General features: G+C 40.9%; 1 protein-coding gene across 1 annotated transcript in view; it reads right to left on the bottom strand.

The window, feature by feature from the left end:
- Window positions 1-16,240, bottom strand: part of MTUS2 (microtubule associated scaffold protein 2) — a 318,965-nt gene that overhangs the window by 187,857 nt on the left and 114,868 nt on the right. Inside the window, exons 3-4 of the mRNA XM_055701794.1 lie at window positions 13,403-15,997; window positions 7,333-7,573 (exon numbers count right to left, since the gene is read on the bottom strand). Of these exons, the coding sequence (XP_055557769.1) occupies window positions 7,333-7,573; window positions 13,403-15,694 (2,533 nt within the window). The 5' untranslated portion in view covers window positions 15,695-15,997. The remainder of the gene's footprint in view (window positions 1-7,332; window positions 7,574-13,402; window positions 15,998-16,240) is intronic.

Below are 16,240 nucleotides of genomic sequence, written 5' to 3'. Positions count from 1 at the left end.
AAAAATGCACAAACAGGCCTGCACTACATAAGCTGAGAGCTGAGATTCCTTTTTCCTAAGAATCTCTGAAAATTGAGGTGGAGGGAGAAATCTTTCCATTTTACAGCAAAAATATAGAAAATTTTACAGCAAAATTGTTTAAGTTGGATATTAGGAAAAAGTTCTTCACTAAAAGGTTTCAAACATTGGAACAGGCTGCCCAGGGAGACAGAGGAATCACCATCCCTGGAAGGGTTTAAAAAACATGTGGGTGCAGTGCTTAAGGACATGGTTTAGTGATGGACTTGGCAGTCCTTGGTTAACAGTTGGACTTGATCTCAAAGGTCTTTTCCAACCTAAATGTTTCTATGAAAAACCTATCAATCACAAATTTCCTGCTGCAGAATAGGGGAAATTCCCCTGGGGCGGGAGGGAAAAGTGGTTAGAAATTCTTTTATATAAAAAGCATTTGAAATGCACTTGCCCTAGGAAGGTGAAGTTCACCTGGGACTTCCACATCCCAACTCAGCCACAGGGATACCCACACCAAGTCCCTCAGCTGTGTGTTCTCTGCACTGCTGTGCAACCAGGTGCCTGCAGCCCACGGCACATCAAGAACAACAGGTGTCACTGAGTAAGAATTTCCTTAAAACCAGAAGGGTTTTGGTGACAGATTGCCTAGCCATCTCTACCTTTTCTTCAAACTCATTCCTACAGACCTGGGCAGAGGATTCAGTGTTTTTTCTCACACTTCCATGTGTGTTTCAGTTTATGACTTCAGTTCAAATTCCCCCTAAAATAACAGTATTTTGTGTCTTGAACTCATCATTATCCTTAAATTATTTTAAACTTCTTTTTAATGCAGCTCTTCTTTACCACAAGGACCCCGGGGCAAGACATTATCTTCATTAGGGATGCCTTCAAATCCTTAAAGCCAAGTCATTTTGTGTCGTCTTTTTCGTTAAAGTGAGACATCAGCCTATTGTATCTATTTTCTGTTCTAAATATCATCAAGTTTTACGATGGATGGTCTTCCTTTATTTCTGTTTCTTAGAAGTATAGAAGCACTCCTGCAAACAAGGTCTGGGAGTTCAAAACAAAAATTATTTTAATGAGAAGCTTTCACTTTAATAAAAATCTGCCAAAATAAGCTTAAAAAACTGGCAAAAAAAAAATCTTTCCAGCTGTCTCACTGCCTGAAGCTAATTATAGAATTAAGTATTGTCTGTACTGCACACAAGCGATTTTCTATGATGCTTCAAGCTGTTCCCATCTAGAAACATGAAAATATTTTGAGGTAGCAACTGATTGACACAAACCAGATGTGCCTGGGAGCCTTCAGAAAAGTCTGAACTAGATGTCTTAGACAAGCCTGCTGCACATGAATTGCATCTCCATGCACATGTATAAGCAACTTTCATGTGACTTCTCTGTGAAATCTGAAATAGGTTTTAGCTGAAATGAATGAAAAATCAAAGAAAGGAACTACACAGATATGTTCTTATGAAAAAAAGTAGCAGTTCAGAAGAGGACTTCAACTCCTCTAGTGATCCAGGGATCCTTGGCAAGCCTCTGTTTTCCTGTGGTGGAGTTTTTTGTAGGGTTTGTTGTGGGGTTTTTTGACAAGCATTTCCATTAAAACTTTAATCATTAGGTGTTATTTTCTCTCAGAAAGCTTACTTTCTTTTATAGGATGCTCTGAACATCATTGTTCTCATTTCATCTGGGGCATGGTTGTTACCTGCAAGATCACTGAATTAGTCAAGAGATAATACAAGCAGAGTTACCCACCTCAGAGATAAACCAGTCAGCGATATCTTTGCAGATTAAAACCAAACTGTGGAAGTAAGAAACCCGTTCTGTTGCCACTTCCCTGTTATAGACACAATGACTTATCTCTGAACGAGAAGCGAGGAAAGGGGTTTTAAAACAGAGGCTTTAAAGATGTACAACTAAACAGCAGTGAGCACGTTGTGCTGAGCTCCCCTGATGGTCTCTCATCCAAATACTGTCAAATCTGGGACAGTTAATTTCCAAAGACAAAACAGTTGTCACTGCTGAACATCAATTAATTTCTGACTGGCCAGTCCACCATCATATGGTAGGAAATATTCATGTCCTCCTGATTCAGATTTAGAAGTCCCCAAAAGCAGCTCTGTGCCTTTCCAGCTTCCAGGCAACCCAAGGCTGGTTAGCACTTTTTCACCACCCCAAGAATTTGTCAACTCGCACTTCATTCAAACCACAAATGTCCATCTTTGCCTTGTAGCTGATGTGCAAAGCAGCAGCATCTCACAGAAACTTCCAGCACAGGAATTGTCAGTGCCTTAGCTACACTCACTGCATTTTCCACGGAAAGCCCAAAGCAGCAAGAAGACTTCTCTTTGCACTGGAGCCACAACACACCCGCTGCTCATCAGCTCCTCAGAAGCACTGCAGGTACGCAGCCAGCAATAATACTTGGCTCTTGCCAGGGTGCAGGTAGGGTATGAAGCATTTGCCTGCTGCTGCACCCAAATTGTTACTGATACCATTCTTATGACTGACAATTTGGTACAACAGTCATATAGACAACCCTTCTCATACATTTTGGTTCTTTGAAAATACATTAATTGTTGGGAGCAGAGAGGTGGCATATGGCTAAGACTCAAGTATGGTGGCAATTTCCTTAGCAAAACTTGATGAAGTGTGTGTCTCCTTTTGAAGCACTCTTCTTTATGAAATACAGCCAAATTGCTCTCCCAAAGAAAGCAGACAATGGCAACTGAAAACCTTCAGATTAGTGGAGGATATTCCTCCGAATAATATTTTCCTCTCCAAATTCTCCCCTTGTCACCTCCTTCCTTAAACAGTTAAGAAGTTTGCCAGCTCAAATCCAAGTACCTCAAACTGCAAACCTATAAAATAAGCACACAGCCAGAGTAGCAGTAATGCAACGTAACATCAAAACCCATTTTCTGTCACCAAATCTAATTTACTCATTCAAGTATTAGGTATTCCTGAGAATAAACATGAAAGCAAAGCTCTCCTACCATGAGAAATGTGTAGACATATTGTAGCATTCATGATGGAATACACTGCACATATGCAAAGACACAAATAAATTCATAAATCTATGTGTGTTTGATTAAACAGAAACAATGCTGTCCTGATTCATACATAAGTTGTATCTTTAACAAGAGCTGACTTGCTTAGAAATGAGAGGAACCACTAGACCCTCACAACTGACAAATTTGATACACAGAGAAGTCATAAGGAAACAACATCTCATTAACTTGCTCTTTGAGAAAAAAATACCATAAATACTACTGGAAAATGTAGTATTAAGTGAAGTTTTAATGATGAGATCTCTGTTATAATTTTCAAAATCAGACATTAATCCCTTCAAACTAATCAGCTAATTAATGCAAATCCTAACATGTTTGCTCCAAGGAGTCTTTATAATCAAGGAAAACATATTCATCATTTATATGTTATAGACACAGTATCCTTCAATGCTTGTTTTGAATTACAAGTTTCTCACAGAAAGAGCAGAGTCAATTTACATGAAATAAACAAACGTTAAGCTTTCAGAGACACTACTGCACATTTAAATACATCACAATTCAATGACTTCCTATCTTACCTAGAGTGCAGAACGCTTTTTCGTACAGTCCAGTTGCTTGCCTGAATTATCTGAGGCAAAGCATCACCTAAGGAGCAGCACTGCTTAATAAGGAACTTGCAGCCAATGCCAACACGCGTGCCATGTCCTACAGACAAAGAAGGATCACTGCTCCAGTCACATTACAGGCATCACACTTGGAGATCACACTTATGGAATCATTCATTATTATTTTACTTTCTACTTGGCGTGTCTTAAAACTAACAAAACCCTTAATGTACTTGCAGTCTATCACAGCAGTTTGGGGATTTAATTATCAATTACTTTAGAGTCAGTTTTATGAATATTAGTATTATACACGGGCCAAACCACTCAGCTTATCAGTGCTGCTTAAACAGACTGCTACATTATGAATGGCGTGGCAAAGGGGAATAAAATCCTCATTATGAGGCACTGCTGTTGTCCTCGATACTGTGCTATGGCGATTTCAGTTTAAAAGCCTCTGTGGGGCTCCGTGTATCTCACACTTTGTCAAGAGATGGCAGATCCTTCTGCTTCCATTACCCCAGGGCAGGACTGAAATCACTGGGCTCAGAAACTGGATTAAAAGCTCAGGACTGAGGTGCAAGAGATGCTGATTAGCAGTTTTGAAGGCAGGATTGGCATCCTTGAGAGAAAAATACCTCGTAGTCCCCAGCTGCTTTTGCTAAATCAGCCAAGCCCTCACACCCCACAACACCCATGAGCAAGGCTGGCTCGACTTCCAGTATGCTGACCATATGTGCATGCATTTCACTTGCTTACATTTATAAATATGACTCTATCGAAGCTTCATTTAATCCTGTTTCTCAAATATTGCATCAAAATCAATAATGCGGATTAAAGTTTAATACCACAACTAACTGCCAAATTAAGGGAAAGAGGTTTAAAATGGTGTTGTGTACCTTAAAACAATTGGCTAGATGGTGCCTGGCCCTACCCTGAGCCCCTCCAGTCAGCCCCACACCAGCTCTGGCATGCCAGACAGCTCCCATCCAGCCACTCCTGATTTCTGCAACACGGGAAGTTCCATCTGAATATGAGGAAGAACTTTGCTTTGAGGGTGACAGAGACTGGAGCAGGCTGCCCAGAGAGGCTGTGGAGTCTCCTTCTCTGGAGACATTCAAAACCTGCCTGGATGTGACTCTGTGCAAGCTGCTCCAGGAGAACCTGCTTTAGCAGGGGGTTGGACTAGATAATCTCCAGAGGTCCCTTCCAAGCCTGACCCTTCTGTGATAAGCTAATCTTGAATGGATAATTGGGAAATAAAATGCCAAAAATAAAAGAATGTAAAGTAATTAATATATATAATATAGGATATCAGAAACTGATACAAGATAATAAGGGGAGGCATTGAATCAACAGAGAGAAGTAAGGAATATTTTGTGACAGAATAAGATGTTGCAGAAAAATTAAACACGTTCTTCATCTCACAAGGAAAATGGAAGGTGAGATGCCAGAAGTGAAAATAATGTGTCCTGGGGTGGACAGTGAAAAACTGGAGACATTAGCAACCTCTCCAGGACAAGTCTTGGGTAATTTAAAATCAATAAAACCCGTCAGAGCCCAAAGACCAGATGAGACACACTTGAGGATCCTGAAAGAGATGGCAGACAGATTATTGGACTACCATGAGTTATCTTTAATAGCATCTTTGAAACAGTGAGGTATCAATAGACCAGAGAGAAACAAAAGAAATAACAGTTGTAGGAAGGAAATAATGGAGAGCTATGAATTAAATTTGACCTCCAAAGCAGACAAGGTCCAAAAAATATTCAGTGATAAGATCAAAAAAACCCAGCTTTTGAGAAATAGGAAAACTTTAGGAAATAAACTTTAGTGGAATAGGAATCGCACTAACAGCTAGTGCAATTTCCTCATGTAGATTTCTCATGCACTGGCATTTTTAAAGGCAGTATTACAGACAACAAATAGGCCTGATCAGCTGATAATGTTTAGATTTTAGAATGCCACATAATATAGGAAGACAGTAAATTAATACATATAAGACAAGTTCCTATATGGATTAAAAATGGCTAAGGAAAAGCCATGTCTGCAGTCATCAATGATGCAGGATAATATGGATGATGGATGGATGAATAAAAATCAAGGCAACATTTGTTTCTGAGGACCAGAAAAGACAGTGGATTTGTTAGTAAGCCCTGTTCAGATATTCCTTTCATATCTATCTCTCAAACTGGTTCCTGTTACAGAAGGACTTACCCTACTTATAACCTGAACTTGCAGCCTCTTGCAGTTTCATTTAAATGGAAAATATGATCCAATTGCTCTCTGCACCTGTACTCCCACATTTAGTGCTGACTGAACTCAACTTACAGGGCTGAATTGGTATTTACTACCCAGTGTGCAATCTTGGAATGTCTCAGAAGTCACACACAGCATGGTCAGCTTCTGCTAATGGCATCAACATAAATAAACTCCAGATGCAGGGTCAGATAGTAAAGGATAGTGGCAAGATGCACTGTATTACAGAGAACCTTGATTTTCTGATAAACCCCAAATCCTGGCCACCTGTACTACTGACTGATACTGTCTTCTCAGGGTATGTCAAGACAGTCTGGCCCATTTCCATTCTAATTTTCTTTACATTTCTTCTGCAGCTTAGTATGGTGAAACAGACACTGGGGAGAAAGAGTAATAGTTTTTAAATACCTGCAAAGAGGACAACACCCCACATCCACTCCAGACAGAAAAGGAAGTAAATTGCAACAAAGGGGATTAGGCAAAAGACTAGGGAAAACTTTTAACTTGCAAGTAGGTAATGCATTGGAGCAGCCTGCTTTCAGAGGCTGCAGGATTTCATATTGAAGGTTTTTATAAATAGCTTTTCATGAACAGGTTAAATAAACATCTATTAGAAGGAATCCCATCCTGGGGCAAGAGGAGGGACCACACGCCAAGTCATGCCTTAACTTTATCCCTTCTGACTATTTTTCAAAAACTCTGAAGACTTGTACACTACTAAACAGCTGCTATGTTTCACTCTGGCAATGACTGATTTTCAATTATCTCTGAACTTGCTGCTGTTTAAATGTACGTTGTTAAAACCTTCAAGCTTTTCCAGGCTACCAAATAGTGTCCTGTAGAAGTAATTATTATCTCTGCCTTGTGGCATTGCACACTTTTCCTTCTGACTCTTCTCTTGCTTTTCCCTCCCCTGTAATTCTGCCCAGGGTCACACTGAGCTGGGCAGTAACCGGGAAGAAAAAGGTACTACCAATGTTGTATCCAAAAAGGAGTATACCACGGCTTCAGAGAATCACGATCTCTGCTGGCACATCTGAATGCTGCCCAGGCTTTCAGAGCACAACATGGTAGGGAACGTCATATTCAGATTGAACAACAGAGTCTTCATGTTGGGAAGAAAATGTCCCATTATCCTCCGCAGGACAAAAGCAAAGATTTTTTAGGCATTTACAAGGAGGAGGAAGATAAAAAGGAGCACAATGAGAATTATTACTGAAATTGATTCTCCTTCTTTGGCAACAACCTCTTAAACAACCTTTGTGCAAGCCCCAGATTCCTCAGACAGCCTTGCTGCAGGGTAAAAAGACACTCCTCAAAGAGTGCTGTTGGAGCTTTGTAGTATCGGGTCAAGATGTTGTTCATTTTATGATATTTCTGGCTGAAAAATACAGAATCTTATTAGTGACTACAGTTAAAGGAAAGGAAAAGAAGTTCATACTTACCTGAAGCATCTGGATGATAGAGGCTGGGAGCACTGGTTATTTCTCCTTGCTGATGGAGACAGCTACCTGAGGATCTTTGACTTGCAATTAGAATCCTGCTCTTTGCAGATGGTAACCTGGACACTGCACCCAGTCCTAACTGTGGCTTGAGTATCATGGCAGATCGATAAAAACTTGGTGGGACCTCGTAATGAGTATATGGTGGAGGGCAAAATTCATCTTTTGCAGGCCTTTCCCCAACCTACAGAAAATCATAACAAACACAAATCAATGCAACAGAGCAATAAATCCAGAAAATACGAAGCTTAAATTGCTTATAAAGACTAATTTTCCCTCCTTGTGAATCTGGATTTCAGAGCACTGCAGACTGATGATCATTTTCAAAAAACGATGGTCTTACTATATGAATTGCTTTCCAAAAATACAACATTACAGTCTCAATACACAACAAAACCCAAATAAAGAACTGCTGTCCTCCCCAAAAGAAAACAGACAAACGGAAGATCTTCAGTTAATGAAAATGACGTTACTGTTAAATCCTGAAAGGCGATATTATTTACAGAAGTAGATACACCAGTATAGTGTGTAAGTGGGATTTTTATTAGACATTATTTAAAATATACTTACTAAAATACAGTTTGGGGGAAGTCAGCTAAAAATACAGCTGAAGGTATTTAAAGTTCATTTTATCAGAGAAATCACATTGTCAAATCATTTGTGTGAGAAAAAAAAAGCCCCCCACATGTTCTTACTGCAAAATGTTCACTGTAATTTGTGCCCCTGCACATTTCTGATCATTACATTTTCAGGGGGCTGTTGAATATTCCAAATCAGAGCTATAAAACCCAGCTGCCCATCTGAATTGGAGAAAAGAAGAAAATCTGCAGATGTGAAACATTTACTCTTTATCACAAATAGAGGCTGTTTTGCTAAAATCAGTAACAAATCTCTCAGTATCTTAATGGGCGCATACTGTGAGGGCAGCACAGTATGTCTCAAGCTGGAAGTATTTCCAGCAAACTGGCTGTTACGAGGAAACTTGCAGTCAGGGAGTGACCCGGTTCCCTGATTCAGCGCTTGCATCTTTCTACATTCAAGGTGGGCTCTGACTCCCATCTTGGTGTGCTGCTTCATGACTCAGGACAAGGGCGCAAAGCAATGTCAGTAGTTTTCATTTCTCTATTTGCAAAGAACTGTTCTAGGTAGAGTCCAACTACTTTATAAATTTCTTATAGAATGCAAAATCATCATAATGTAGAAAGGACCCATGAATATTTTTTCAGTGCATACCATTTAGGACACAAGAGGGGAAAAAAAAAAGAAAAAGACGGCTTAAGAAATAGGAAATCTGAACTAAATTTGTTTAAAAATTAATCAAAAAGTGCCATAGGCTACCTAGGAAGAAATGTAACTGCCAATTAATTAACTCTACTGTAAGTTATGATGCATATAATATGCCAAATCAATTTCTATTTAGCAATTATAAGCATTTAGAATATGCACTTCAACATTGGCTATAAAAGCTTTGATCCTAGCTGCTTCGAGAGCTTTAATCCTAATGTCGCAAATCTTTAATATGCTAAAAGAGACAAGATTGGCCTTAACTATTAAATATAACATCTTTGAGGCCTCTGCACAGGAACTAGGAGGGCAGATGCAACAAACAGGGATCTTTACATTTTTGCTCTGTATTTTTTCCTTTGTTTGCAGTCCTATTTCCTGCCATTAGATCTTCCCACTTCCTTTTTTATTATAGTCCTATGACCTATTTCTACAAGTTAGGATGCAGTTTTTTACTGTATAGATGATTCTCTAGGCTTGAACTGCAGGAGATGCTCAGCTTCTTATTTTCAGCTTCTGGATACGAGATCGTTCTCCTGGATAAGACTCACTTATCTTTTCTCTCCCTGATGATTTTTTTTCAATCAGAATTCCACTATACCCTTCTGATCATCTCATATTTAACTTCAGGTGAACATACCAATGCCAAGTACTTCAGTATAAGGAATAGAGAAAGCATTTAAATAAAGAAGCCATGCATTTTTTATAAACTGGGTCATCTTAGCCAAACCTTCAGTCACCTAATATTTTTTCATTATTGACAGTACGCTAGGAGTAACACAGAAGGGCCATAAACATGCACACTGAAATAATCAATCAATCATAAGCATAAAACCTCTTCTCAAGCTGAGAGAAGCAAGAAGGATTTAGAATAGAATAATTTAGGCTGAAAAAGACCCTTAAGATCATTGATTCCAACTGTAATTTACACAAATATCTTTGAAGAAACAGATGCTTTTTTTTGAAGAGCCCAGTTTTGGGGGACATAAACTTACTATGAAGACACATTAATTTTTCTTTTGTATTTAATGGTGAATTCATGAAGTGTAAAATTCAACTGGTCTCAACAGAATTGTATGCAACTACTGATTATAAGGCCATTTTAGAAATATATGGATTAATGTGAAACCTGTTAGCATTCTGTAGATTTTTGTACAAGGGACTTTTAAAGAAAAGATCTGTTGCAGCCTGTCAACTAAAAAGAAGCTCAGCTTAGAGTTTTACTGTGTAGCTGTCTGCTCATTCCCCACCCATCCCATTTAATGATTTGTTAGGAAGAGATGGAAAGTCTGCAACAAATACTTGGAGGATACAGAAATTTCCAGGCTGGGTAATCCTGAGCAGAGCTGGCAGCATGGCCAGCAGGTAAAGATGTCCAACACTTTCCTTCAGGTGTTTGTACCATTGTCAAACATTAACACCTCAAGCAAGAATTCTCTTGTCAAGTGTCTGCTTCAGGCAACTATTTGGGAAAAGAGTTGGTGACATTGGTTCAAGCAGTTCAGACAATGAGATTAGGGCGGGAAAATCGCTGGTTTGACTATGTATAAAACAACTCCCCCTAACCCTTTTTCCCCTACAAGTCTTTCATTTCCACAGGCTTTGGTCCATGCTTTCTAGAGCAGAAAGATGTCTATGCTGGGGAACAGACCCAAGGTGGTGGCTGAACAGGACAGGTGCAGCCTTGGGGATGCAGGCAGGAGAATGGTGATCAGCAGACCTCCTTACAGACTCCCACCAGAACCAGGGCTCTTGGCAGCAGCCATAAGTAGTGAATAAAATGAGTCAGTGGTCACTCTCTGACAAGGCACAGACCATATCCATACGGGTAAACTCTCACCTTACAGACCAGGCTGGTCATAACCATGCTGGTCCTTGGGAACAGCCTCTGGGTAAGCACACGCTAGCCGAGATGAACACTGAGCTGGGGAGTGTGCTCCCAGTCCAGCAGTACAGGCAACCTTGTGCAAGCCTTGGAGGCCGTGCCCTCCCGCTCTTCCGTTCACTAGCACAGCTACAGCCTTGGGGTCACACAGTCTGCTCTGTTGTTACTTTCCACAGACTTAACTGGGAAAACAAAGTGGCCAGAAATTCCCACTGGTGCTGACTAGAAGAGGCTGAGGTCCAGGCTGAGATGGGAAGCCCACAATGCGATGAAGCATGTGGATATCAGCTATCTTCCCTGGACAACGACTGGGGGGTTTTAAGCACTTCACTTTGAGTGGTTTTCTACCTTCTTTTTTTTTTTTTGGTTTAAGACAGACATGAAAGATCTACCACCACACCATGCCAAGGTTCCAAATAAAAGCATCCAAGGAGCTGTCAATGCCACAGGCAAGGCTGCCCGTTTAACTCCATTCCGTTACGTATCCAGTCTCTAAGCACTGCTGGACTGCCCTCATGCCTGAGATAGGATATTTGTCTGAGCTGCTCTACATGGGCACAGGCAGCTCAGGGAACCCTGCAGTCTCCCCACTTCATGGAGGTAGCCCTCAAGGCGTCCTCATAGAGTTCTCCAGGACTTGCCTTGGAGTCTCCTGTCCAAAACAGCACCTTCCTATTTTTTCTAGCTCATGGCACCCAGAGGTGTATCTAATTGTTCCTACCATTTAGCTAGCTGAAGGGGGCTTAGAGATTACAGGTCTGACTGATAGCAGCTATTAACACTCCCTATTACAGCTATGCAAAGAGCTATAGAATACTAACCAAAGCTCTCCAAAGCCCAACTGGATGTGTGAAATAGGGCCATCAGATTTTTTTCTCTCACAAAGACAGTAGCCATCCTGCCCCAGCATCTCTTTGTCTCCAAAACCTCTGAGCCTTCAACTCTGTTCCTTCACCAGGGTGATTTTGATCTATCTCAATTCATCCTAATTGGTTTCTTTCTGATTACACATCAGCCATCTGCCATGAACCTGTACTGCGCACAGTTGCTCTTCTAAGCATCTGTCCACTTCCATGGATCAAAATCATTTTCCTTTCTCTTGATCCATACTGGAGACAAATCAGTCCCCTTTGCATCTTCTAGGGTGGCAGCACAAGAGAACAAATAACACAAACTGCAGTTTGATTGACTTTTCCTTCCCAGCCTTTCCTCCAGGCAATCCAGCTTCTTTGAAGAAGCAGCTTGCTTGGGTTCAAACCTTCCCACTTTGAAATACCCTTCTAATCCTAGTCTAGAGCAGATCATGCTGCAGACTTGCCACAACTTGAGTCCTTCTCATGTTAAGAACAGTCCTCAGTGGTGCACAGAAATTGTCCCTTTGCTCCCAGACGTGTCTGCTGATGCTGCCTGATTATCTGAACCCCAACTGTCCGTGCCATAGATACCTATAGTCTTCAGAGGATCATGTCACCCTATAAACAGCCAAACAGCTGCACAATCTGGGTTATTGTGGCTTTGATTTCCATTGCTATATATTAAATGGTAATAACACAGCAATTTTCCCTAAACTTACCAGGCAATTGTGAAGATACACTAATGATGGCTAGCACAGATAAGCTCACAATGACTTTAATAATTCCTCCTCTGGATGCAAAATATAAAGGACAGAGTTGGAAACCGAAGGGAAGGCCAGTGAGCACTGTCCTTTCTGTTTTGGGATGAGATGGTGCTCTATGAAAAACTATAATCCATGATCACTTCAGTAGGTTGCCTGTTAATACAGCATTAGGGCTAACCAACACTCACACACAATATCTTTAATATGGTTATTTGCCAGCTTTTGATTGTCAACACTGTCACCAAATTTGTTATTTCAATGTTGTTCTTTGGATAAACACCGTATGTAGAATGAGGCAGGCATTAATACAGCCTCAGTAACACCATGAGACACACAGCAAAAACCCAGTAATTTTTCTTTCTTAAAGACTGGTTCAAATTAAAACCACTTGTCTTATCATCAGTATTTATATCAGAAGCTTGATTGTTGAGCTACCACAGGTCCCCAGCAGCACAGGGCAAAGGCACATCACAGACCCAAATGTAGCTCCCTCTTTCCTGTCCTTTCTCCACCTTCCAAGCAAGGTCAGCCTTCCTCCATAGCGCTCACCTCCCAGCATGGATTTCAGGCAACCAGGACTCCTGCCTGACTTATCAAAACAGAAACACAATGAGATATCAGTAGCTATAACAGACCAGAAGGACTTCCATCACCTTTTAGCTGCTTGGGAAGGTTTTCTGGGGAAAGATTTCTTATCTGAGGTGCAAGTAAATATAACATACAACATTAAAATGAGTTAAAAGAAACCAGCTCTGATAGCCCCTGGGCTTCAGTACAGCTAAACAGAAGGGAATTAGTTTAGACCTCTAGTGCTCTGTCTGCAAAAAACTGCCAACTTTCCCATTATGGAGGAAAAGTCTCTGTGGGCAGATTACATTTATTTCCCAAAGCTGTTCTTTGGGGGCAAAAAAGACATTCCACTTACGAATAAATTCAAACAGTATTTTTTTTTTCCTTTCTAAGCACCCATATTTATATTACTAGCAGGGGACTGGTTTCCTGGAAAACACTGAAGGAACACAGTGACAACTTCCAGTCACAGATCAGACATCGCAACAGCGTCAGTGCCAGAAACAGGTAAGTTTATTCAGTTCTAATGATCAGACATTACCTTGATTTAAGACTTATTTCTTATTTGAGGTTTGAGAACTAACTTCTGGCAGCAACAAGTAAGAAAATGATCACCACCTGGCATACAAAAGAGATTGTCAAAGCTGCCTCCTTACCTCCTGCAGAAACTTCTCGCTCATTGAACCGAAGTGATGGCCCGGGGGCCTAATTCCTGACACCACCAGTCCAGAACTGAAGAGTCTTGGCTTCTGGAGGTCAGGTTTAAATTTTTCGTATAGGATGCTGGTGGGCTTCGACTCCCCGCCATTGGATGCCTTCTGCTCCGTAGAGATGGGCATGCCACACGTGGGGCTACCAAAGGGCATCCCTGCTGGCGCAAACAAAGGGTCAAGCTGCTCTATCGAACGAGGATTTCTCCTAATGTATGTGATGATTTTAGGTCTCACAGGTTTGGGCCTGGGTATGGCAGGTTTCACCTCCACACTTTCTTCCAGCTTTTCACTGCAGTCACTGTCCACATCTGCCTTCTCTGCAAGGGAGCCCTTGGAGTGGACCAGGATAGGTTTTGGGATGGCACTGCTGCAAGCAGTCTTGATAGGCACTTTAGAGGATATGTTTAACAACTGCGTACTGTCAATGGGAGGTAGGACTGAGGAGGGTGACAGTTTGTCAACATGAAGTGCATAAAGGTCCTTCAAATTACTGTTTGATAGCGTGGGCTGACTATTAACTTCCCGTGTTGCCACTGGGCGCACAGGAGTTTGGACACATAAAAAGGCATCAGCCTTTGCTGAAATGTTACAGCTCTCCAGTGCTTCCTCTGGAGGATGTTTCTGTGCGTTAGCTGTCTTTTTACTTGGAACTGAAAAGCTCGAGGCTCCTGCATCACTGTCGTGGTTGTCGGGTTGTTGGTTTGACACTGTTTCTGCACTGCATGCTCCGTGTTGATCTGAGACATCAGAAACAGATACAGCAAGATCCTCAGTGCTTCCTTTGACTAATGTCAGTTTATCCTCATTAACTTTCAAGGGTTTGCTGTCAGGTAGATTAATATTCTGTATAAGAGATATCTGTTCACCAACTGTTTCTGTACAACCTGCATCAACTTCATGTAAATTTTTGTTTTTTCTAGGTGTCACTTTGCCACTGGATTTACTACTGCAGGAGAGTGGGAATGATGTTTCCACTTCTTTGTCAGTAAAATATTCCTCACCAACCTGGTCAGTTGCATTGTTGTCACTGTCATTGTTTCCTCTCCCTTCCTCACCAATGGTGACATTATCACTCAGCAATTTTTCATCAGGATAGGTTACCACCTGGCTTGACAATGGATCCTCTGCTTTATTACAGGTGTCTTGAAAATGGGATGCTTGAAATTTTGATGCAAAAGACCCAGAGCCTTTCTGTTCCTGCACTGCTGTATTTTCATCTTTTTGACATCCCAGGAACTCTTCCAGCATAATTCTCTCAATCTTTTGTTGACAAGTATTTTTAGATTGTAGAGACAGTGCAGTCTTAAGCTCCGGTTTTTTACTTTTATCACCCTGACCTAATTGTGCTTCTGATTTACTCGCAATCTCATTGGGCTTAACAGTTGAATGTTGAGAATGAGAAGTATGCAGTGTGCTTTCAACGTTAACATTTGGTACATCTTCTGGTTTACTTATTTTCTTATTCCCTGAGGTAGATGGTTTTGAATAAAGTACAGTATTTTCCTCTGAGGTATTGTCAAGTGGATGAAACACCATCCCAAGAAAATGATCTGTGGATGTTTTTTGTGATTTCTCCGTATTTCCTATCAAACGGTGCGACCTGTCAATGGAGTCCAATGATGCAGAAAGCAGACGTTTACATGACACACGGCCAATGCAGTCTTTTGCAAATGTTTCAGATTGAGGAGAGAATTTACTTGGTCTTCCCAAAGAAAGCCTTTTTATTCTCTCCACCTCCACAGTCCTGGACATTTTACCCTTACAAAAGTTCTGGGTTAAGTCAACATCACCTTTGGAAATAACCTCCAGGTTGGCATCGTTTGTGCTACTTTTTAAATTGGACAGACTTTGTCCACGGCTAATCCTGATATACCTTGATATATCCTTAGCTTCGCAGGTCCTAGAATCTTTCCCCATCTCCCTGCTTGTGGTGGAGGGCAGCTTACTTTCCTGTACACTGGTGTGACAGGTCCGAGAGTCTTTGAAGGTCAAGAGTTTATTCTGCTCTGTATTCAGATGAGCAACTTTCTCTGATCCTCCACAGTGTATATTCCCACTTTCATCTGTCAAACCACGTTTCTTAGCATCCCCTTCAGTGGTCCTAGTTTTTTTCACAATTTGGTTGGCATTGGTATCCCCCACACTCACTATGCTTTCATTATTATTTTTTATTTCGCTGCAGTTGTCCTGAAGCTGGGCATAACATGACTTGCTTGGGATTAACGGAGCACTCATTTTGAAGCTTCAGGTGACTGCCTTTTTGACAGTCCTAATTAACGAGAAAGCTTTTTTTTTCCTTGTCAGGTTAACTATTATGCATGCTTCAGCTATATATTTAAATTATAAAGTCATCAGTAGAAAATTCCTTGTCAGAAAGCTTGGAATCTCTTGTCAGAGTCACATTTTTGTGCTGCTCAGTTGTCTTTTGTGCAGCCTCTTGACATAGGAAATCTTTGTGAGGTGCAGTAGAGAGGTTCAACAAAAGCAAGATAGATCTGTTAAGTTCCCTCTGAATAAAACCCAGTTAATCCAGCCAACCTACAAGAAAAAAAAAAAACAAAACAGAACACAGACATTACACCGATGTCAGGAATCATGATAACTAAACCAAAGCTAAAATCAACAGCACTCTCAGGTACATCCCCAGGATAGAGCATTTTCAAACACTTTAGATGCTGTTTCAATCACAGCTGTGCTCCCAGGACAGATTCTTCGCATAGCACAGATCTCTGACTTGAGAAATTACACAATTAAAACTGCCCTGGTTAGAAGAGTGGTTAC

This window comes from Falco cherrug, chromosome 2 (assembly GCF_023634085.1).
Source record: "Falco cherrug isolate bFalChe1 chromosome 2, bFalChe1.pri, whole genome shotgun sequence".
Classification (NCBI taxonomy): domain Eukaryota; kingdom Metazoa; phylum Chordata; class Aves; order Falconiformes; family Falconidae; genus Falco; species Falco cherrug.
This window is presented reverse-complemented; position numbering and strand designations above follow the sequence as displayed.